The 15,233-nt window shown below is 34.2% G+C and overlaps 2 protein-coding genes across 5 annotated transcripts; one reads left to right on the top strand and one right to left on the bottom strand.

Moving 5' to 3' along the window:
* Nucleotides 1-963: 963 nt before the first annotated feature.
* On the bottom strand, nt 964-3,665 carry LOC121981690. 2 transcript variants are annotated; one of them, XM_042534352.1, is made up of 5 exons: nt 3,320-3,665; nt 2,952-3,191; nt 2,303-2,503; nt 1,365-1,428; nt 964-1,200 (listed from the first exon to the last, which is right to left on the bottom strand). In XM_042534352.1, exons 2-5 carry the CDS (start codon nt 3,050-3,052, stop codon nt 1,045-1,047), a joined length of 522 nt encoding a protein of 173 aa, XP_042390286.1. In that variant the 5' UTR covers nt 3,053-3,191; nt 3,320-3,665; the 3' UTR covers nt 964-1,044. The 2 variants fall into 2 exon arrangements, with proteins under 2 accessions (XP_042390286.1, XP_042390277.1); XM_042534343.1 differs by having other exon boundaries at nt 2,952-3,665.
* A 4,103-nt stretch (nt 3,666-7,768) lies between these two features.
* On the top strand, nt 7,769-14,061 carry LOC121981677 (serine/arginine-rich splicing factor RSZ21A-like). Of its 3 annotated transcripts, none has more exons than XR_006111908.1 (7): nt 7,769-7,898; nt 8,280-8,383; nt 9,847-9,935; nt 11,456-11,684; nt 13,090-13,209; nt 13,397-13,521; nt 13,675-14,061. XR_006111908.1 is itself a non-coding variant. In XM_042534323.1 (6 exons), exons 2-6 carry the CDS (start codon nt 8,295-8,297, stop codon nt 13,419-13,421), a joined length of 552 nt encoding a protein of 183 aa, XP_042390257.1. In that variant the 5' UTR covers nt 7,769-7,898; nt 8,280-8,294; the 3' UTR covers nt 13,422-14,061. The 3 variants fall into 3 exon arrangements, 1 of the variants encoding a protein (XP_042390257.1); XR_006111907.1 differs by having other exon boundaries at nt 13,397-13,579; XM_042534323.1 differs by having other exon boundaries at nt 13,397-14,061.
* The last annotated feature ends 1,172 nt before the right edge of the window (nt 14,062-15,233 follow it).

Raw genomic sequence — 15,233 nt, 5'->3', positions numbered from 1 at the left:
ACGCTTTAAAAGCGTTGTCTTTTTAAAATAAAAATAAAAAAAATCTATTTACAAAATTATTTTTTTATATTTACAAAACTATTAATTTTCTTTTACCATGTCTAGATTTGAATTTGACATATAAAATAATATTAATTAGCTCAGCTAATTATTTCAAACTCATACCAAAACAATATAATTCAATTACAAAGTATTAGTATTTACAGGAGAATTCAACTATACACAAAGACTAAATAGTTCTGTTTCAAAGTAGATAGTGACATTCGAATTTAAAACAAAAAAAAAAGCACAAAATAGCTAGTCGGCCTCGAAGACAATGACCTGCATGCTTACTTCTACTAGATATACTGATCAAAAAAGATTGTCGGCTTGAGACTAGGACAAAACCTACACTGAACTCTTTTTTCAAGAAGTTAGTCTGCATCCTGAAAGACATGAGGCTTTATCAAGTATAACCAGCAATGCTTGGAAGAAAGGACACCTAGTAAGCATTCTCCAACTCTCTAGCAATCTATATGTCATTAGGCATGAAATGCTGAATCAGTGCCTTCATTATGAAACGGGGAAGCATCCCGGCCACAAGGACACCTAGTAAGCATAGCCAAAATAGTCCAACCCTCATTACGTTAAAGATGGCCCTGTATGCAAATGCAAGGTGCAATAACGTTAGAGCAATCATAGAAATCAACGCATCGATACAAAAATTTTACTTTGTCAAACAAGTTTAAGTTCTTAATTACTTTATAATATAATCTTGCGATGAGTTTGTGGAAAACAGACGCACCAGTAACCCGGTAGAAACCACACGGAGTCGATGATAATCTCACATAATAGTGTTGCAGCAATGCAGCCCCATATTGATAAGCAGGGAAGGTTAGATTAACATGTTAAAGAGAAAATTAGTGAGATAATGCACATCCATTCTTAAAGATAGTAGATTTGTAAATTTCATGCAACCATAAGAAAGGTAAATTGAAAGTTTGATAATTCCATGCAACATTGTTCATAAACACATACCAGAATAGGATGAAGACAAAAACAGCATTACGATAAAAGTTGTACAAGATCATGTAGGCCATCCTCTGGTAATTCCAATGCCCATGAACTAACAAGAGGGGCGCTAAGAATCGGAACTTCTACTAGACATGAAGTCATTGTTTGCATTGCATCAAGCAACCTATAAAGTAAACGTTGTTTCCCCTGCATACACATGCATCAAAAAGATCAAAGATTTAGAATAAGGCAAAGGCCATTGCATAATGAGAGAAAAATGGAACAACAAAGGAGGATTGACAAGGGAACACAAGCAAGTAAAGAAGTATTTGCACAGAATTCTGTTAGTGGCTAAAAGTTACTACACGTACCTGAGCAAAAAGTTCAAACTCATCCAAGACAAAAATTATTGATTTGTGAGATAATCCACACTCCCTGTCCATGGCAAAATACAAATAGATGAAAATTCAATCAGAAGTTCAGAATGCCAAGGAGAAACTTCTCAGACTTTCAAGTTTGAACATGAAAAATACAGGTTGGTGGAAACCTGTACTTACTTTAACATATCAATCATGAATCCAGCATTGCCATCTGATGAAGCCTAGAAAACACAATGAGATCTAGAGTTCATACTTTGGATGACTATAAAGTATATTATAATTTTTTTTACACTGAAAATCAACATTGTGTTTGACAATTGTTCTTGCCTAGTGTTTGAGTGAGATTTTATTTATTTTCTCCATCAATTCGAGAGAATCTCATAACATTTATTTGTAATCACTTAAAGCTAGGCTCAACTAAAACAACGCAATGTATAACCCAACGTATTGCAGAGTGAAAGTAGCATTGGCTGAAAAAGGATAATAAGATGGACTATGATTGTAGTGAATCTCATAACATGTCTTTAACTATGAGAGTGCAGGAAAAAAACTAATGGTATTGCGAACTAGCCCTAAACCTCCAAAAACAATAAGAACTAGATAATAAAATTATACAAATTCAATCATTTCACCATAGACCATCAATCGAGTAGAAATCAACGAATGACAAAATTCGTAATGTAGAACTAAAAGCACAAAGCAGAAATTACCAAAACTAGAGTGATCGCTTGATGGCAACAACATTTAGCATACCAAACCATAATTAGTTTTACCAAGGACTTTTGCCACAACAGTGAGATATAACCCTAACAATCCTGGAATGATAAGATTCATAAAAAGTGAAAAAAGCACAAATGCATGAGTATGATTTCCCATAACCCTAGATATATTGATGAAAGTATTAGCAAAGGAGAAAGCGGGGTTCGAACCTGGAGCTGGTTTGCTTTGATGTGCTCCCAGATTTTTTGACGGCATCCACCCGTGCGATTTCTGGGACGCCGAGGAATTTGCTCATCGCTGGAGACAAAGGCAGCTTCCGATGAAAGGCCCCCTTGGGCTTCATCGCCCCCTTGGCCACCGCCTTCGCTGATGCTTCCTTGGACCCACCCTTGGCCGCCGCCATGAGCACCCTGCAAGTTCCTAAAACCCTAGACATGGCTATTGGAACAGACAACATTTCTAGAAAGTAGGGAAGACTAAACTTAAGAAAGGAAGACAAAGAACTGAAAATAGATCAACATCAAAATCCCTATTTTAACTCCTGAATAGGGTTAATGTAGATAGGAATCGTGACTAAACTAGGAACTTCGGAAGTATTACTTTCGTTTTTAAAAAATTTGTTAATCTCACAAATCCAAACAGACTAAACTCCTCAACTATCAAAACTGATAAACCCAGATCGTTTACACACATCTAGCAGCAGAAAATTCAACCCACGGCAAAAGGGGCAAAAGAATGTTTTCCTACCAGTAAACTTCTAGCTTTGCCAGATAGATCTTCATTCAAAGAATTAAGTCATAGATTTCTAACGTGAAAAATGGGGGGAATAAAAAAGGACAAAGGGAAGTGAATTGCTACTTATGATCGGCGGAGATCTTGAACTGCTCGAGCGCCGAGGCGCTAGCTCTCGCGGATTGCTTCTCCACGAGATCCACCAAGGCATCGGAGCGCGGGCTCATCCGGAGAGCCAGCTTCCGCCAAGGTCCTCTCGTGCCAACGCGATAAAAGGCACCGGAACTCCTCGGAAAGGAGAATGACCTGGTGGAAGAGCTGTTTCGAAGGAAAGGCCCCGTCCTTGCAAGGGTTGTCGGAACGCCACTGGAAGCCGCCATAGACAACAAATCTTAGCAGGAGTAGGAAACCCTAACTCAGAATCAAAGACCCAAAGGAAAAAATAAAACAAAAATCTGGCAATCGATTTGTAGAACGAGAGAGACAAATTAAACCAGAGAATGCAATCGGAAGAGAGAGGAGAGGATGGGAATCATCTCTCTGCTGCTGTCGTTGCCCGTCGCGGTTTCAATGTGTCTGGGTTTAAGAAAGAAAATGGGACGATTAGGGCATTTGCTATTTGACGAAGAGGTGAAGGAATAAGGTGAGGAAATTTTGCCCACGGTCTTGACGGAGAGGAGTTCAGAGGGGAGGTTCACAAAGAGGGGTTCGCCGGAGAGGGGTTTGCCGGAGAGAAGTTGGACGGAGAGGGCGTGAGAGGAGGAGTTGGATGGAGAAGGCGAGAGATGAGAAGTTGTGAGAGGGGTTCGGGAGGTTTTTGGAAGATAGGTGTGGGTGCGAGTGAAACCTAGGGGTTTTTCTACTCCTTACTTGATCCAACGGTTTGTATCATTCTAGATTTAATTTAGACGAGAACTTGACAATAGACAATACTAAAAAAAAGGTAATAGACAACACTTTTCAAGAAGCGTTGTTGTTGACCCACAAAAATCACTAATAGACAATGGTTTTAAAAAAACGTTGTCTATTAGTAAGAAAATAAAGAAATAGACAACGCTTTTCACTAAAAGCGTTGTTAAAAAAAATGACAACGCTTTTTAAAAAAAACGTTGTCTTTTAAGTGTTGTAAAAGCCCAATTTTCTTGTAGTGGCTGGAAACTCTTTTTGCTCAAGTTTCCAAAATAGTCTATCCAGCCGTCTAACATGTCTGTCGACTCCATAAGCAGACTTATACTCTATCTCCTGAATCTCCTCTCGGAGCTGGTTTCGCCGCACTTCGCGACGAGTTAATGTGGTAATCGTCTGTGCCATCTGAAAAATTGAATTTAAATAAGCCAGTACAAAACTGACTAACCAATACAAAATCAATTTAATTCAATTTATACAGGCATACCATTATTATAAATCAAGAAAAACAAATCTTCTCGATTTTCAGGAGTTTAAGTCGATTGACCCATTAGACCGGTTAATCAGGAGTCCGAATGTTAAACTTAGTCTATTGTTCTCATTAGAACTAATCTAATTGAACATATGTTCTGTTATTGTTTAAGCCCATTTGAGTCAATCTCAGACTTATTGATCAAACTCAGGTCCGTTTGATTCATCCAATCCCCATTGGATTAAGTCTGACCCATTAGAACAAATCTAATCTTTTTGATCAAATCTGACACAACGGAACTAATCCGGTCATATTTGATCAGCCCAACTTCTATAATCAAACTCACCCCAATTAATTCAATAATAAATTGAACTGGTTAAACCAACAAATAATTTGAGTCAGATCTAGATATCATTGAATCAATTTGGTCTGCTTAAATTAATTAATAATTTAAACCAGACCTGATTTTGATTAGACAAGTTGGTCTGATTCCATTTTTGATAAATTGAACCATAAATTAATTAAATATTTATTTATTAATTAATAATACATATCTATATGTATTTAATTAATTAATAAATATATTTAATTAAACTTATAAACATCCACGATTTATATGGAAAAAAAAATTACATGCATGCACTATGCTTCGTTAAGAAACATGCCTCTTTTTTTTTCATTTTTAATCGATTCATTCAATCTTTAATCGATTCAGTGAGAGTTACTGTGCTTCGTCAAAAAACTGTTCACCATAACGTTTTTGAATCGATTAAAAACTTCATTGAATCGATTGATTAATCGATTCATAAATCAATACGACACTGTTCGTGTTTTTTTTCAATCGATCTATTCACTGTACCGTGAACTTAATCGATTCAATTTCATTCTCGATCGATTCAAAATGCATGAATCAATTGAGTAATCAATTAAAACAAAGAAAATGCACGGTTCATCTTCTTCGCAACAGAAAAAAAATAGCGAGCTATTCTCACACCAATTTTCATGCTTTCAAAAACTATAAATTCGTGATCTAATATCATTATTGGTAGTTTTGAGAGTATGAAATAGAAACAAAATAATGCGGTAACCACTCACAGTGATCTCCCGAAGATATCGCAACTTAAGACGCCGACAGTCGACGAAGAGGTTGACGCTGTCGGAAGCACGATCACGGAGCAACCGGAAAGCGCTTCAAGGTTCACGAGCCAAATCCCAACCTCTGGATGTTCTCCCTTTGCTCACACACGATCACCTCCAATCCTTTGCCCTCTCAGATCACCTTCGTGAAGCTTCTGCTCACTTCTCCTTTGATCTCCACTTGGACACTCCTTTTATAGGAAGGCTGAGGAAGACGAAGGGGAAAGGACGCCCCTTCGTCTCCCTGGCGTTTATAACAAACATCCGTTTGCAGCAGCGAAAGGGACGCACCCTTTCGTCTCCTGATGTAACACCCAACATATTAATAATCACTCCCCATGCCTAGAGATTGTGAATCTCACTCCTAATCAACCCTAATCCTACCCTAATCAATCCTATCAAACGGTATATTAGTAACTTTTTGAAAACATAATTTTAATCTTATCATCCCTACAAAACGAAACCTAAGTGTATAGCATGAAAGCACTATTTGGTAAAGCATTTGTCCATTTTAAAATTTCATAATGATGATGAAGAAATAAATAGTAACTATAACTCACAATAGATACAGAATAGATACTCTTTACATCTAGAAATCTTCAACACAACATACAAACATGCTCTCCAACATAATGTACTCTCTAATTTGATGTGAGACAATAAATGGTGCATTATTCAAGATTTAGCAAATGCTTCTTTGTAGTTAGGATATAGAACACCTCAAAAACTCATTATTCATAATTTTATTTAAAGCAATCTTTTTTATTCATAAATTGTTGCTATGGATGAATTCGTTATATTTGTTAAAAGGAGGGTAAAACTATGAAGAGTATTCATAAAATTGAGTACAAAGAGAACAAAATGACAAAAATAAAACAAATAGACTTGTATTGCATTATTTTCAGATTTTGGGCAAAGCAAATTTTGATAATAGTGTCAATGATAGTAGTACATAAAACTAGGATGATTGGAATATGCAATTGAAGCCATGTTAGTAGCGATAATACACATTAATTTTGATGATTATAATATCTAATGGTCGAGCACGGATTCTTTGATCTGTAATTTACGGATTAGAGGATGATTCATTATATAAATTGGTCTAGTTTAATGGATTTCATCTTTTAAACAAATAGGGTCCATCATAAACTACCAATCAAAAATAATGAACCATTTTATGATCCATAATATCAGACCAGAGAATCTCATATGTTAATAGTCATAATAATGATGATGTCACAAGTGGATATAATAAAATGCAAAATAAAATAAAAAATATACAAAAAAAAAAAAAATGTTAAAATGAGGTCAAAATGCATGCATGCAAATCCTGAGAAGAGTAAATTTAGAACATCTCATAGATAAAATAAATATTTTTTTTTTCAATCAACAAAACATAAGTATTAAGAGTCAAACAAATAAAAAAAACTATTTATGACTTACTAATTTTCAAATGACCCAAAATGTGAGATATATCTACACTTTTTATTACCTTTGCCATCTTCAATTTCATAGAATGGAATTTTGAAAAACCTTTTACTACACAAACACCAGATAGGTTAAATAAAGAAATATTAAATTTAAAAAATACTTTTTCAAAAAGATGTTACATGCTCTAAATTACTATTGCAAAGTTCCCCTTGAACCTCCAATCTTTTGATTTGTAAAAATCAAAACATTTATCAACCTGATAAATATCATATGACGAATTTGAAAATGTAAATCTTATTTCCGTCGATCTTTACGTGTTGCACATAAATCGTATCAACGAACAACCGACTCTACTAAAAATGAAGGGTGCGAAAGATAAGGCCCACATGAAAAAAGCCGTTGATATGCACGAACGAAGAGGAAACCGTGAGCGGAAGGCAACCTAGATGCGAGTTGTGTTCAGGAAACCTAAGTCGGCCGATTTTAGTTTTATTCCATCGGTCGTGGTTAAAAACGAAATCTTTTGATAGACTTAATTAAATTAAAAGTAATAATACCAAATTAGAAAAATAAGTTCAATCAAAATTACAATTAAAATTGATTTTATAATTTTTAAAATTTATATTTTTTCCGAGACTTAAAAATAAAAGTAACAGCATTCATAAATTTAGGCATTAGTAGTATAACGATGGAAAGTTAGAATAAATGTAATTTTTTATTAAAAATCTTAAAATTTTAAATATATACTTAATTCCATATATTAAATTTGAAAATTTTAACTGAACCAAAAAAAATCCGCATCCGATCTGATTACGGTACGGATCAGATCTTATAAGTATCGGATCGTGTGGCTGTCGTCGTTCTTAAAGACTTCAAACAGCGCTGATCCAAGGGTCAGAAAGTTTCGTAAAAGGTTCTTCTTGACAAATGGACGGTTGTAATCCATCACCGAGCGGCAAGCGGAGAAAAGTTAATTAATGCCTATTTATTTCCACCCCGGCCATGTCGAAGAGCGTTCTCTTCTCCAAAGGATTTGGCGGTTGGGGGGGAGTCGTCTTCGTCGCAAGATCTTCTCCCTAATCTTTGAACCGATCCTCGCAGCCTCTCTTTCTCGACTTATATCGCCGGTAGGTGTTGATCTACCCTTCCTTCTTTGTGATCTTCTATTTCGGGGGTTTCAGTTCTCTTCGCCGAACCCTAATTCGTCTTCTTCGTCTTTGAGCAGTCAAAAAATGCGATTTTTTTGGCCTCTAATATCTTTTTTCACATGAGCAAGTATGTCTATTCGTAGATGCATATAGAGATTTGAGCCGATTCGGGGTTTTGTGCTGCCCTGACGGATTTGGCTTTTGAGAGAGTAAAATAATTTTATGTTTTCATGTTGCATTCTGGTCTGAGTATCGGGAGGCTATAAAGAAATCTTGGTTCGACGATCGCATGTTATTACTGGAGGATTGACATATCATTGAAATTGTAACTACCTGAGACTATTTTTTGTTGTGGTACAGGTACACTTGTCTGGGATGGCGCGTATTTATGTTGGCAATCTGGACCCCAGAACGACTGCTAGGGAACTTGAAGACAAGTTTGGGGTATTCGGGGTTCTAAGAAGGTAAAATTTGGAGGTTTTGCAGTCTCTTGTTTATCCTAAGGCCATTTCCCTCAGGTCTGATTTTTTTTTTTTTAAAATACCTTCCTAGGTGGAAACCAAATGAAAACCACCGTGTTGTCAACTATAGAGTTTTATACCATAATTTGTTTTGACTGATCTTTCTTACTATTCAAGAGCGAAGGTCTCAATTGGTTTCTGCAAAGCAAAAGTTCTTTTGTGGATGATAACTTAAATAGATGTTTCCATAATGATAACTCAAACCTTCTAGTTATGCATTTGGCTATTACGTTTTGTTAAATTTGCAGTGGTGTAGTTTATCAGTACATAAAATTGGAGAGTTCATATGTTATATAAGTGATTCTATTAGTCTGGTTAGATACTTAACTTCCATGTTCAACTAAAGATTAATTATGTTGAAACTTAAAACCTTTAATTCAAAAACAATAATGCTACTTTTACAATGAGAAAGAAGTTTATTCTAAATATTTAGGATTGATTGATTTACTTATAATATTTTTAGTAAACTTTTCTGGGTAAATATGTCAAGCTACATTATATCTAAACTAAGACATTTTAATAGTAATAGTATGGCTTGCATCTTGTTTTCATTTGAAAACTTGGTTGCTACTTTATTTTTCTAAATTTAAGGGATCTTCATAGATCCAGGGGAAGTAGTAGATGGAAGTGTTTATATCAGTTCATTGTTTATTTAAGCACTTGATTTTAGACAATAATTTGCAAAATTCATTACTTAAAAAGGGATTTGATAACAATCTAACCTATAGTTCAGAATATGCAATTCAGACAGTGTGAAGTAGTGTGTAAATTTCACTAGAGTTTCTTTTTTCTTAGTTTAGTTTATTTTGTTCAATCAAGCTCTTCCAAGTATATGAATTTTCAGTGGTTCATAAGTTTCTTCATCTACTTTCCAAACAGTGTAAGGCAAATCAAATTGTAGTTCTTTGTTTTTTTTTTATTTACTGAGTTCGTAAAATGTAAGAATACTTGCTGGTTAAATGTAATGTATGTTGAAGTGCAATTGCTCTGAATAAGAATTGTATTATTCACTAGCGTCTGCAGTTCCTTGATATTTTTAGTGTTTAGACATTTCTCCCTTACATGTGATTGACTAACAAGTTGCATATGCTGCTGTATTTGTACAGATACAAACTGATTTCCAACAGTGGTAATCATGTATTTTTCCTGAAGCAAAATGCATCCAAATATTCTTGTTCGAATCTCTAGCATTTGAATATTCTTGTTCGAATCTCTAGCATTGGATGGATGGTGAATTTGTTGCTTTAATCATAGTTCAGCGAAACACATTTATCGACTAGGTCTTCTTACTTAATTAGATTTTGTCTTAACTGTTTAATCTTCCTTTTCCATACTAGTGTTTTGACATGAAGTCATAACATCATAATTTTTTAAGTTAAAAGAAATAGGACTTCTTTTGGATGCAGTGTTTGGGTTGCTAGAAAACCTCCAGGCTTTGCTTTCATTGATTTTGATGATCGGAGAGATGCTCAGGATGCAATTCGTGATCTAGATGGTATGTATCAATTCTATAATTATCTGTTTCTTTTTCAAAATATACATTTAATATTTTAATTACTTTAGACTTCAAGAGATATATTTGAGCAAGGTTTGAAATGTCGTGCCGTGCCACCGAAATGGGCGGTATTTACCATTCCGGTGCAGGACCGACATCGGTACAGTGACTGCGAGGGTGCTACAAGGTCGCGGAGGGCGCAACAACCTCGCGCCATCCCTCTATGGGGGTCATGGAGGGTGCAACAACCCCGTGGTGCCCCTCTGTGACACAAGCGCAGAGGAGAGGAGTGGCTAGACCAGTGGGGAGACAAGGGAAGCAACGCCAATGTCGGCTGTTCACGTGGACGGCACCAGCCGTTGGGCGAGAAAAGGGGGGACACGTGAGGAAGAGAACAACGACAATGAGTTTTAAAAAACGTAGAGTTTAATTTAATAAATCAATAGTCAAAACTGACTCCCTAAAACTTAAATAGTTATCCGAATATCTAAAAATTTATTTAAAATTCTAAAAAAAATCTAATAAAATTTTATATATTCCTATTTTTTTGTTTGTTTTTTTTATTTTTAAATATATTTTTATAAGTAAACTATTATTAATATTAGTTATAAAATATTAAAAATTATTTCAAATTTTTAAATAATTAATAAATATTTTATAAAATAAGTTAATTTTTTAAAAATAATTTCAAAATTAAATATACATTTAAAATAATCTATTTTTTTAAATATATTTTTTAAAATATATTTTTTTAAATATATCAAAAAATTTAAAATTTACAAAACATTCAAAAAAAAATAATTTAATATTTTAAAATTATTTTATAATTGTTTTTATCCTTTCAAATAATTTTAAATTTAGTTTTGAATTTTGAGAATTATTTTTTAAAAAAATTAATAAACATTATCTTATGAGAGAATATTGAAATATAAATTCAACATCTCAAAATATAGAACATATTTAATAATCAAATATTAATAAAATTAATATACATTTATATTTTAATTTTTTTAAAAAAAATACCAAAACTGTATCGGCACGACACGATATGGTACCAAAACCATATCGTTTCGGCCCGGGAATGAAACCGCGGCACGGGTTGAGATTTTCAACCTTGATTTGAGATTAATTGAATCAGCTTAACAATTGTTTTTTTAACAAAAAAATATCCTTCTTCAAAATAGATTTGGATTGTTAATTGGAGTTATAAACTAAAAACATATTGCTCGCTTCTATTGAGTTGAACACTATAATCTTTCAAATAGAAAAAAATTACATTTACTTATAATCATGTGCTTGGCACTGCAATTTGTAGTCCACCATGAATGGCTAATATTTTCTTTTGAATTTGTTTATTATGCAAATTGCTTCTAATATGATTTTTCCCCCCATCTATCTCTAAGTTAAAGGTTTTGAACTTCATCTCCTTCTCTTGTGTGCATTGCATTTCCATCACAAGGTATTTGCTGTCATTAGGTTAGTCGTATCTTATATAGCTTTGTATCTTTTCATAATCCTAGGCAAAAATGGATGGAGAGTAGAATTGTCTCGTAACTCAAGTAGCCGTGGTCGTGATCGTCATGGAGGATCAGATATGAAGTGTTATGAGTGTGGAGAGGCTGGTCATTTTGCCCGTGAATGTCGTTTGCGAATTGGTCCAGGAGGATTAGGCAGTGGAAGGCGCCGGAGCCGGAGTCGGAGTCGCAGCAGAAGTCCTAGATACCGCCGGAGCCCTAGTTATGGTCGAAGGTAATTTTGGACTTAAGAATGCTCTTGATTTGGCTAGCTAGAAATCTGTATGCTGTTTTTCAATGGTCTCTTCTGCTATTTATTCTCAACTTATTCTATCCCCACAACTAGTACCTGATTGTACTTGGATATCTGCTTGATGAATGATGATTATAGAAAATGTTACTCTGTTAGGCATTTGATACATGGAATCTGAAATGTTTAGCCTCATTTGATCAGTTAGGGAGATTCAATCACAAATATATATAAAAAAAGGATGGTGTCATGGTGAAGGATTAGCAGTACAACTACATGCTAAAAAATATATATATTCTGAGGAAAAGCATAGTTGTTAGGTGAATATTTCATGGGTTTAATTGTGATCAAATAAAGTTTCATGAATTCTGTCTCTGCAATTATTATTATTATTTTTTTATATCTGGCCACTAATTTAAGGTAATCTAGTTTACATATATAAAGTTGGAAATGCAATAAATGCACGCAGAACAAGTAAAGCCAACTACTCTATAATCTAATTTAGTTTTTTTTTTGTATTTGCTTCAGTAATATAGTTTGACCTGTTCAATATTTATTTATAAGCTTGGATATGTGGTAATATATGTATAATAAATACTATATGATCACATTTAATGTTTGTATAACAAAATCAATAGGGCACATACATATATATACTCTTCCAATACTGCAAAATTACATATATTTGCCATTGCAAGTTCCTTAATTTACATATTTCATGGAAATGTCATATGACAATTTTGTCAAATTATTCTCATTATGTTTTATACTAAGAAAGATAAACTATGATGGCATTGTGGATATTTCCATAGGTAAGATTTAACGTGGCAAAAATGGAAAGTATATATTTATAAGGTTGTGCATGCAATTTTACCTAAATAAAAAAATCTAAAAGATTATATTTCATTATGTCAATGGCTATATAACTAGTGAGCACATTGAATTAAACATTTTTATCAATAAATTAAATTTGATTGTAAATAATTTTTGTGTTCACGGTATGTTTCATTTTTCTCTTTTAATATGATTTTGATTGTAGTCGAATTATATTAATGATTACACTGTATAAATAAGGTACTGCAATAGTTTGATGTTTAATTTCTTATAAACCTTATTATTTATTTTTATTTTTCAATAAATAGTTGCACTTTTTTTGCCAAGTGCTTTTAATTAATATAATTAATTGTTAAAACTTACACATTCCCTTCCATAGCAACGGCATCACGTGCCTCAAATTGAGCACAAATGCAATTTTCTATTTGGCCATTACTAAGCAGTTTGAAAGTCTAACTTAGATCAGTGAATTGAGCATTCATCTTTTGTGGTTATCCTGTTTTCAAGTTTGGCTTTGGGTTTCATGATTGGTTTGTTGGGGTTGGCCATTGTACAGGAGTTATAGTCCTCGTGACCGCTCTCCAAGAAAACGCAGCCCTTCCCCTCCTCGTCGACGCAGTTATAGCAAGTCACCTCCTTTTGACCATCGTCGTTCTGAATCACCACATCCCAATGGGTAAGCTCCCATCCTTTTATCTATCACCAAAGATTCTTAGCTGTGTTCATCTTCTCACAATGATATGCTACTGTGGATGGTACCCTTGAGATTTTTCATTGGCAGTTTGTTCAAAATATTGCTTTCTTTTTTGATAGTTTTCTCATATGACTTTTTGTTTCTTTTCCTTGGAACTTGGATATGTCAGATCTGAACGACGCAGCAGGAGCTAAGTACTATTCGGCAGACTGGAAGTGTCTTCAAGCTGTAGCTTTTGGGGGGTTTGTTAAACTGAATTTCATCTGTTTGATCTACATTCAGCATCATGGATTGGTTAAGTCTCTTTGAACTTTCCATATGCATGTCGTTTATTAGCATGATGAAACTTATGGTAATTAGATAGAAAATAGCCAATGATGTTCATTAGTATGGTAAATTGTATTCCGACTAAACTGTATACATTGTTTTTCTTTTTTTGTCGAGGAGGCATCATCGACTGCCCATCTTCATCATTCCTTGCATTTATGGCTCTACTGCACACGGCTTGCCCGTCTTGGACATTCCTTGCTTTTATGGTTCTACTACTTCATGTGGTTTTGTCCTTCGCACGCTAACACCATCTTCAACAATTTGAGAATCTTCCTTCGTCTACGTGCTTCTCCATACTTGATATTCTTCATCATTGATGCTGCAATAATGCGTCGTTATAAATGTGAAGTCCAAGGAGATACTTACTATTCGAGCCTCCTGTTAGTGGTCAGTGTCTACTTCACAACTTTGGAAGGTCTGATAAAACTTAAATCTTATGTATTCCTAGGAGATGGAATAAGATAAAAGAATAAAAATAGAAATAAGTCTTTTTAGTCTGATTCATATGATGATTTGGAATAGTTAGATTACAATTGGTTTATGGTTTATAGAAATATCACTAAGAATAAGATTTTTTTTGAGATGTTTTATTTGACTCGTCTAGTTCATATGATGTGATATGCATAGTTTATTGTCTAATTTAACTTGCTTGCATAATCTACCTATGGATTTGTTTTTTCAATTTGATTGACTTATCTATTGGCCATGGTTTGACTCATCTAATTGGCCTATTCAACATATCTGGTCTGATTGGCCTGTTCAACTTAACCTAGGTGGCTTCATTGAATTGTCTTTCTCTCCACTCATTTGGCCCAGCCTAATATGATTGAATTGTTTGAATCCTCATACCTATCTCTTATTTGAATGATCTAGCATGCCGATTTTGTTTGAATGATTGAGCTTGATCCATCTGACTCATGCAGCTAATTGATACAATAAGTCATCTATCTCAAATTACCTGACCTACCTGATCCAATTGGCACCTATGGCCCAATCAACACCAACGCTAGTGGTTTGGCAAAATTTATCTCATTTATAATATGAAATTTTGAAAGGATTGGTTATAATAAAAGTTTTTTTAACGAAAGAATAGAATAGGTAAAAATAAAATTGTTATCTCGAAACAGATTAAAGACTATCCATTATAAAATAATTATAGATTCATTTGTAACTTATATTTCAATATAATATTTATTATATAAAAATCCACATAAATCAAATGCATCAAATAATAAGATGGTTGAATAATGTGCATGAATGGGACGATAGGCGTCCTTTTGGGGCAGTGCGGTATGGTGGTTGAGGTATGGGGTGGTGTCACATGAGGTCTTGGGATTGAAACTCAGTGCGTTCGAGTATGTCCTCTTCCATGTCTTGACCATTAGCATTAATGATTAGTAGTTGTCCGTGATTTATTTTCTCTATATTGGTCTAGGGATGAATTGATGGGGACATTAGGGGCGAGTGAATCGTCTTTTTTACCACATGAATTGGACGATAGATGCCCAACTCACCACATTATTCATTGATTGTCACATTTTCAATTTTTTAGTTGACACTGCGAATTTCGAATTCTCCCGCCCAAAAGCGATATTCACAATTTTTTTATTTGACGTTGCAAATTTCGAATTCTCCCGCCCAAAAGTGATATTCACAATGATCCTAACAATAAGATG

The sequence above is a fragment of the Zingiber officinale genome, chromosome 1B (assembly GCF_018446385.1).
Source record: "Zingiber officinale cultivar Zhangliang chromosome 1B, Zo_v1.1, whole genome shotgun sequence".
Taxonomy (NCBI): Eukaryota; Viridiplantae; Streptophyta; class Magnoliopsida; order Zingiberales; family Zingiberaceae; genus Zingiber; species Zingiber officinale.
This window is presented reverse-complemented; position numbering and strand designations above follow the sequence as displayed.

Excerpts from the sequence above, each read along its gene's own strand:
- LOC121981690 (XM_042534343.1), bottom strand. The coding sequence starts at position 3,205 with ATGGCGGCTTCCAGTGGCGTTCCGACAACCCTTGCAAGGACGGGGCCT. Across the intron at positions 2,504-2,951 it reads AAGATCTCCGCCGATCATAA|GGTGCTCATGGCGGCGGCCA; the intron begins GTAGCAATTCAC and ends AGGAACTTGCAG. Across the intron at positions 1,429-2,302 it reads TCAAAGCAAACCAGCTCCAG|GGAGTGTGGATTATCTCACA; the intron begins GTTCGAACCCCG and ends TGCCATGGACAG.
- LOC121981677 (XM_042534323.1), top strand. The coding sequence starts at position 8,295 with ATGGCGCGTATTTATGTTGGCAATCTGGACCCCAGAACGACTGCTAGG. Across the intron at positions 9,936-11,455 it reads TGCAATTCGTGATCTAGATG|GCAAAAATGGATGGAGAGTA; the intron begins GTATGTATCAAT and ends TCATAATCCTAG. Across the intron at positions 13,210-13,396 it reads GAATCACCACATCCCAATGG|ATCTGAACGACGCAGCAGGA; the intron begins GTAAGCTCCCAT and ends TGGATATGTCAG.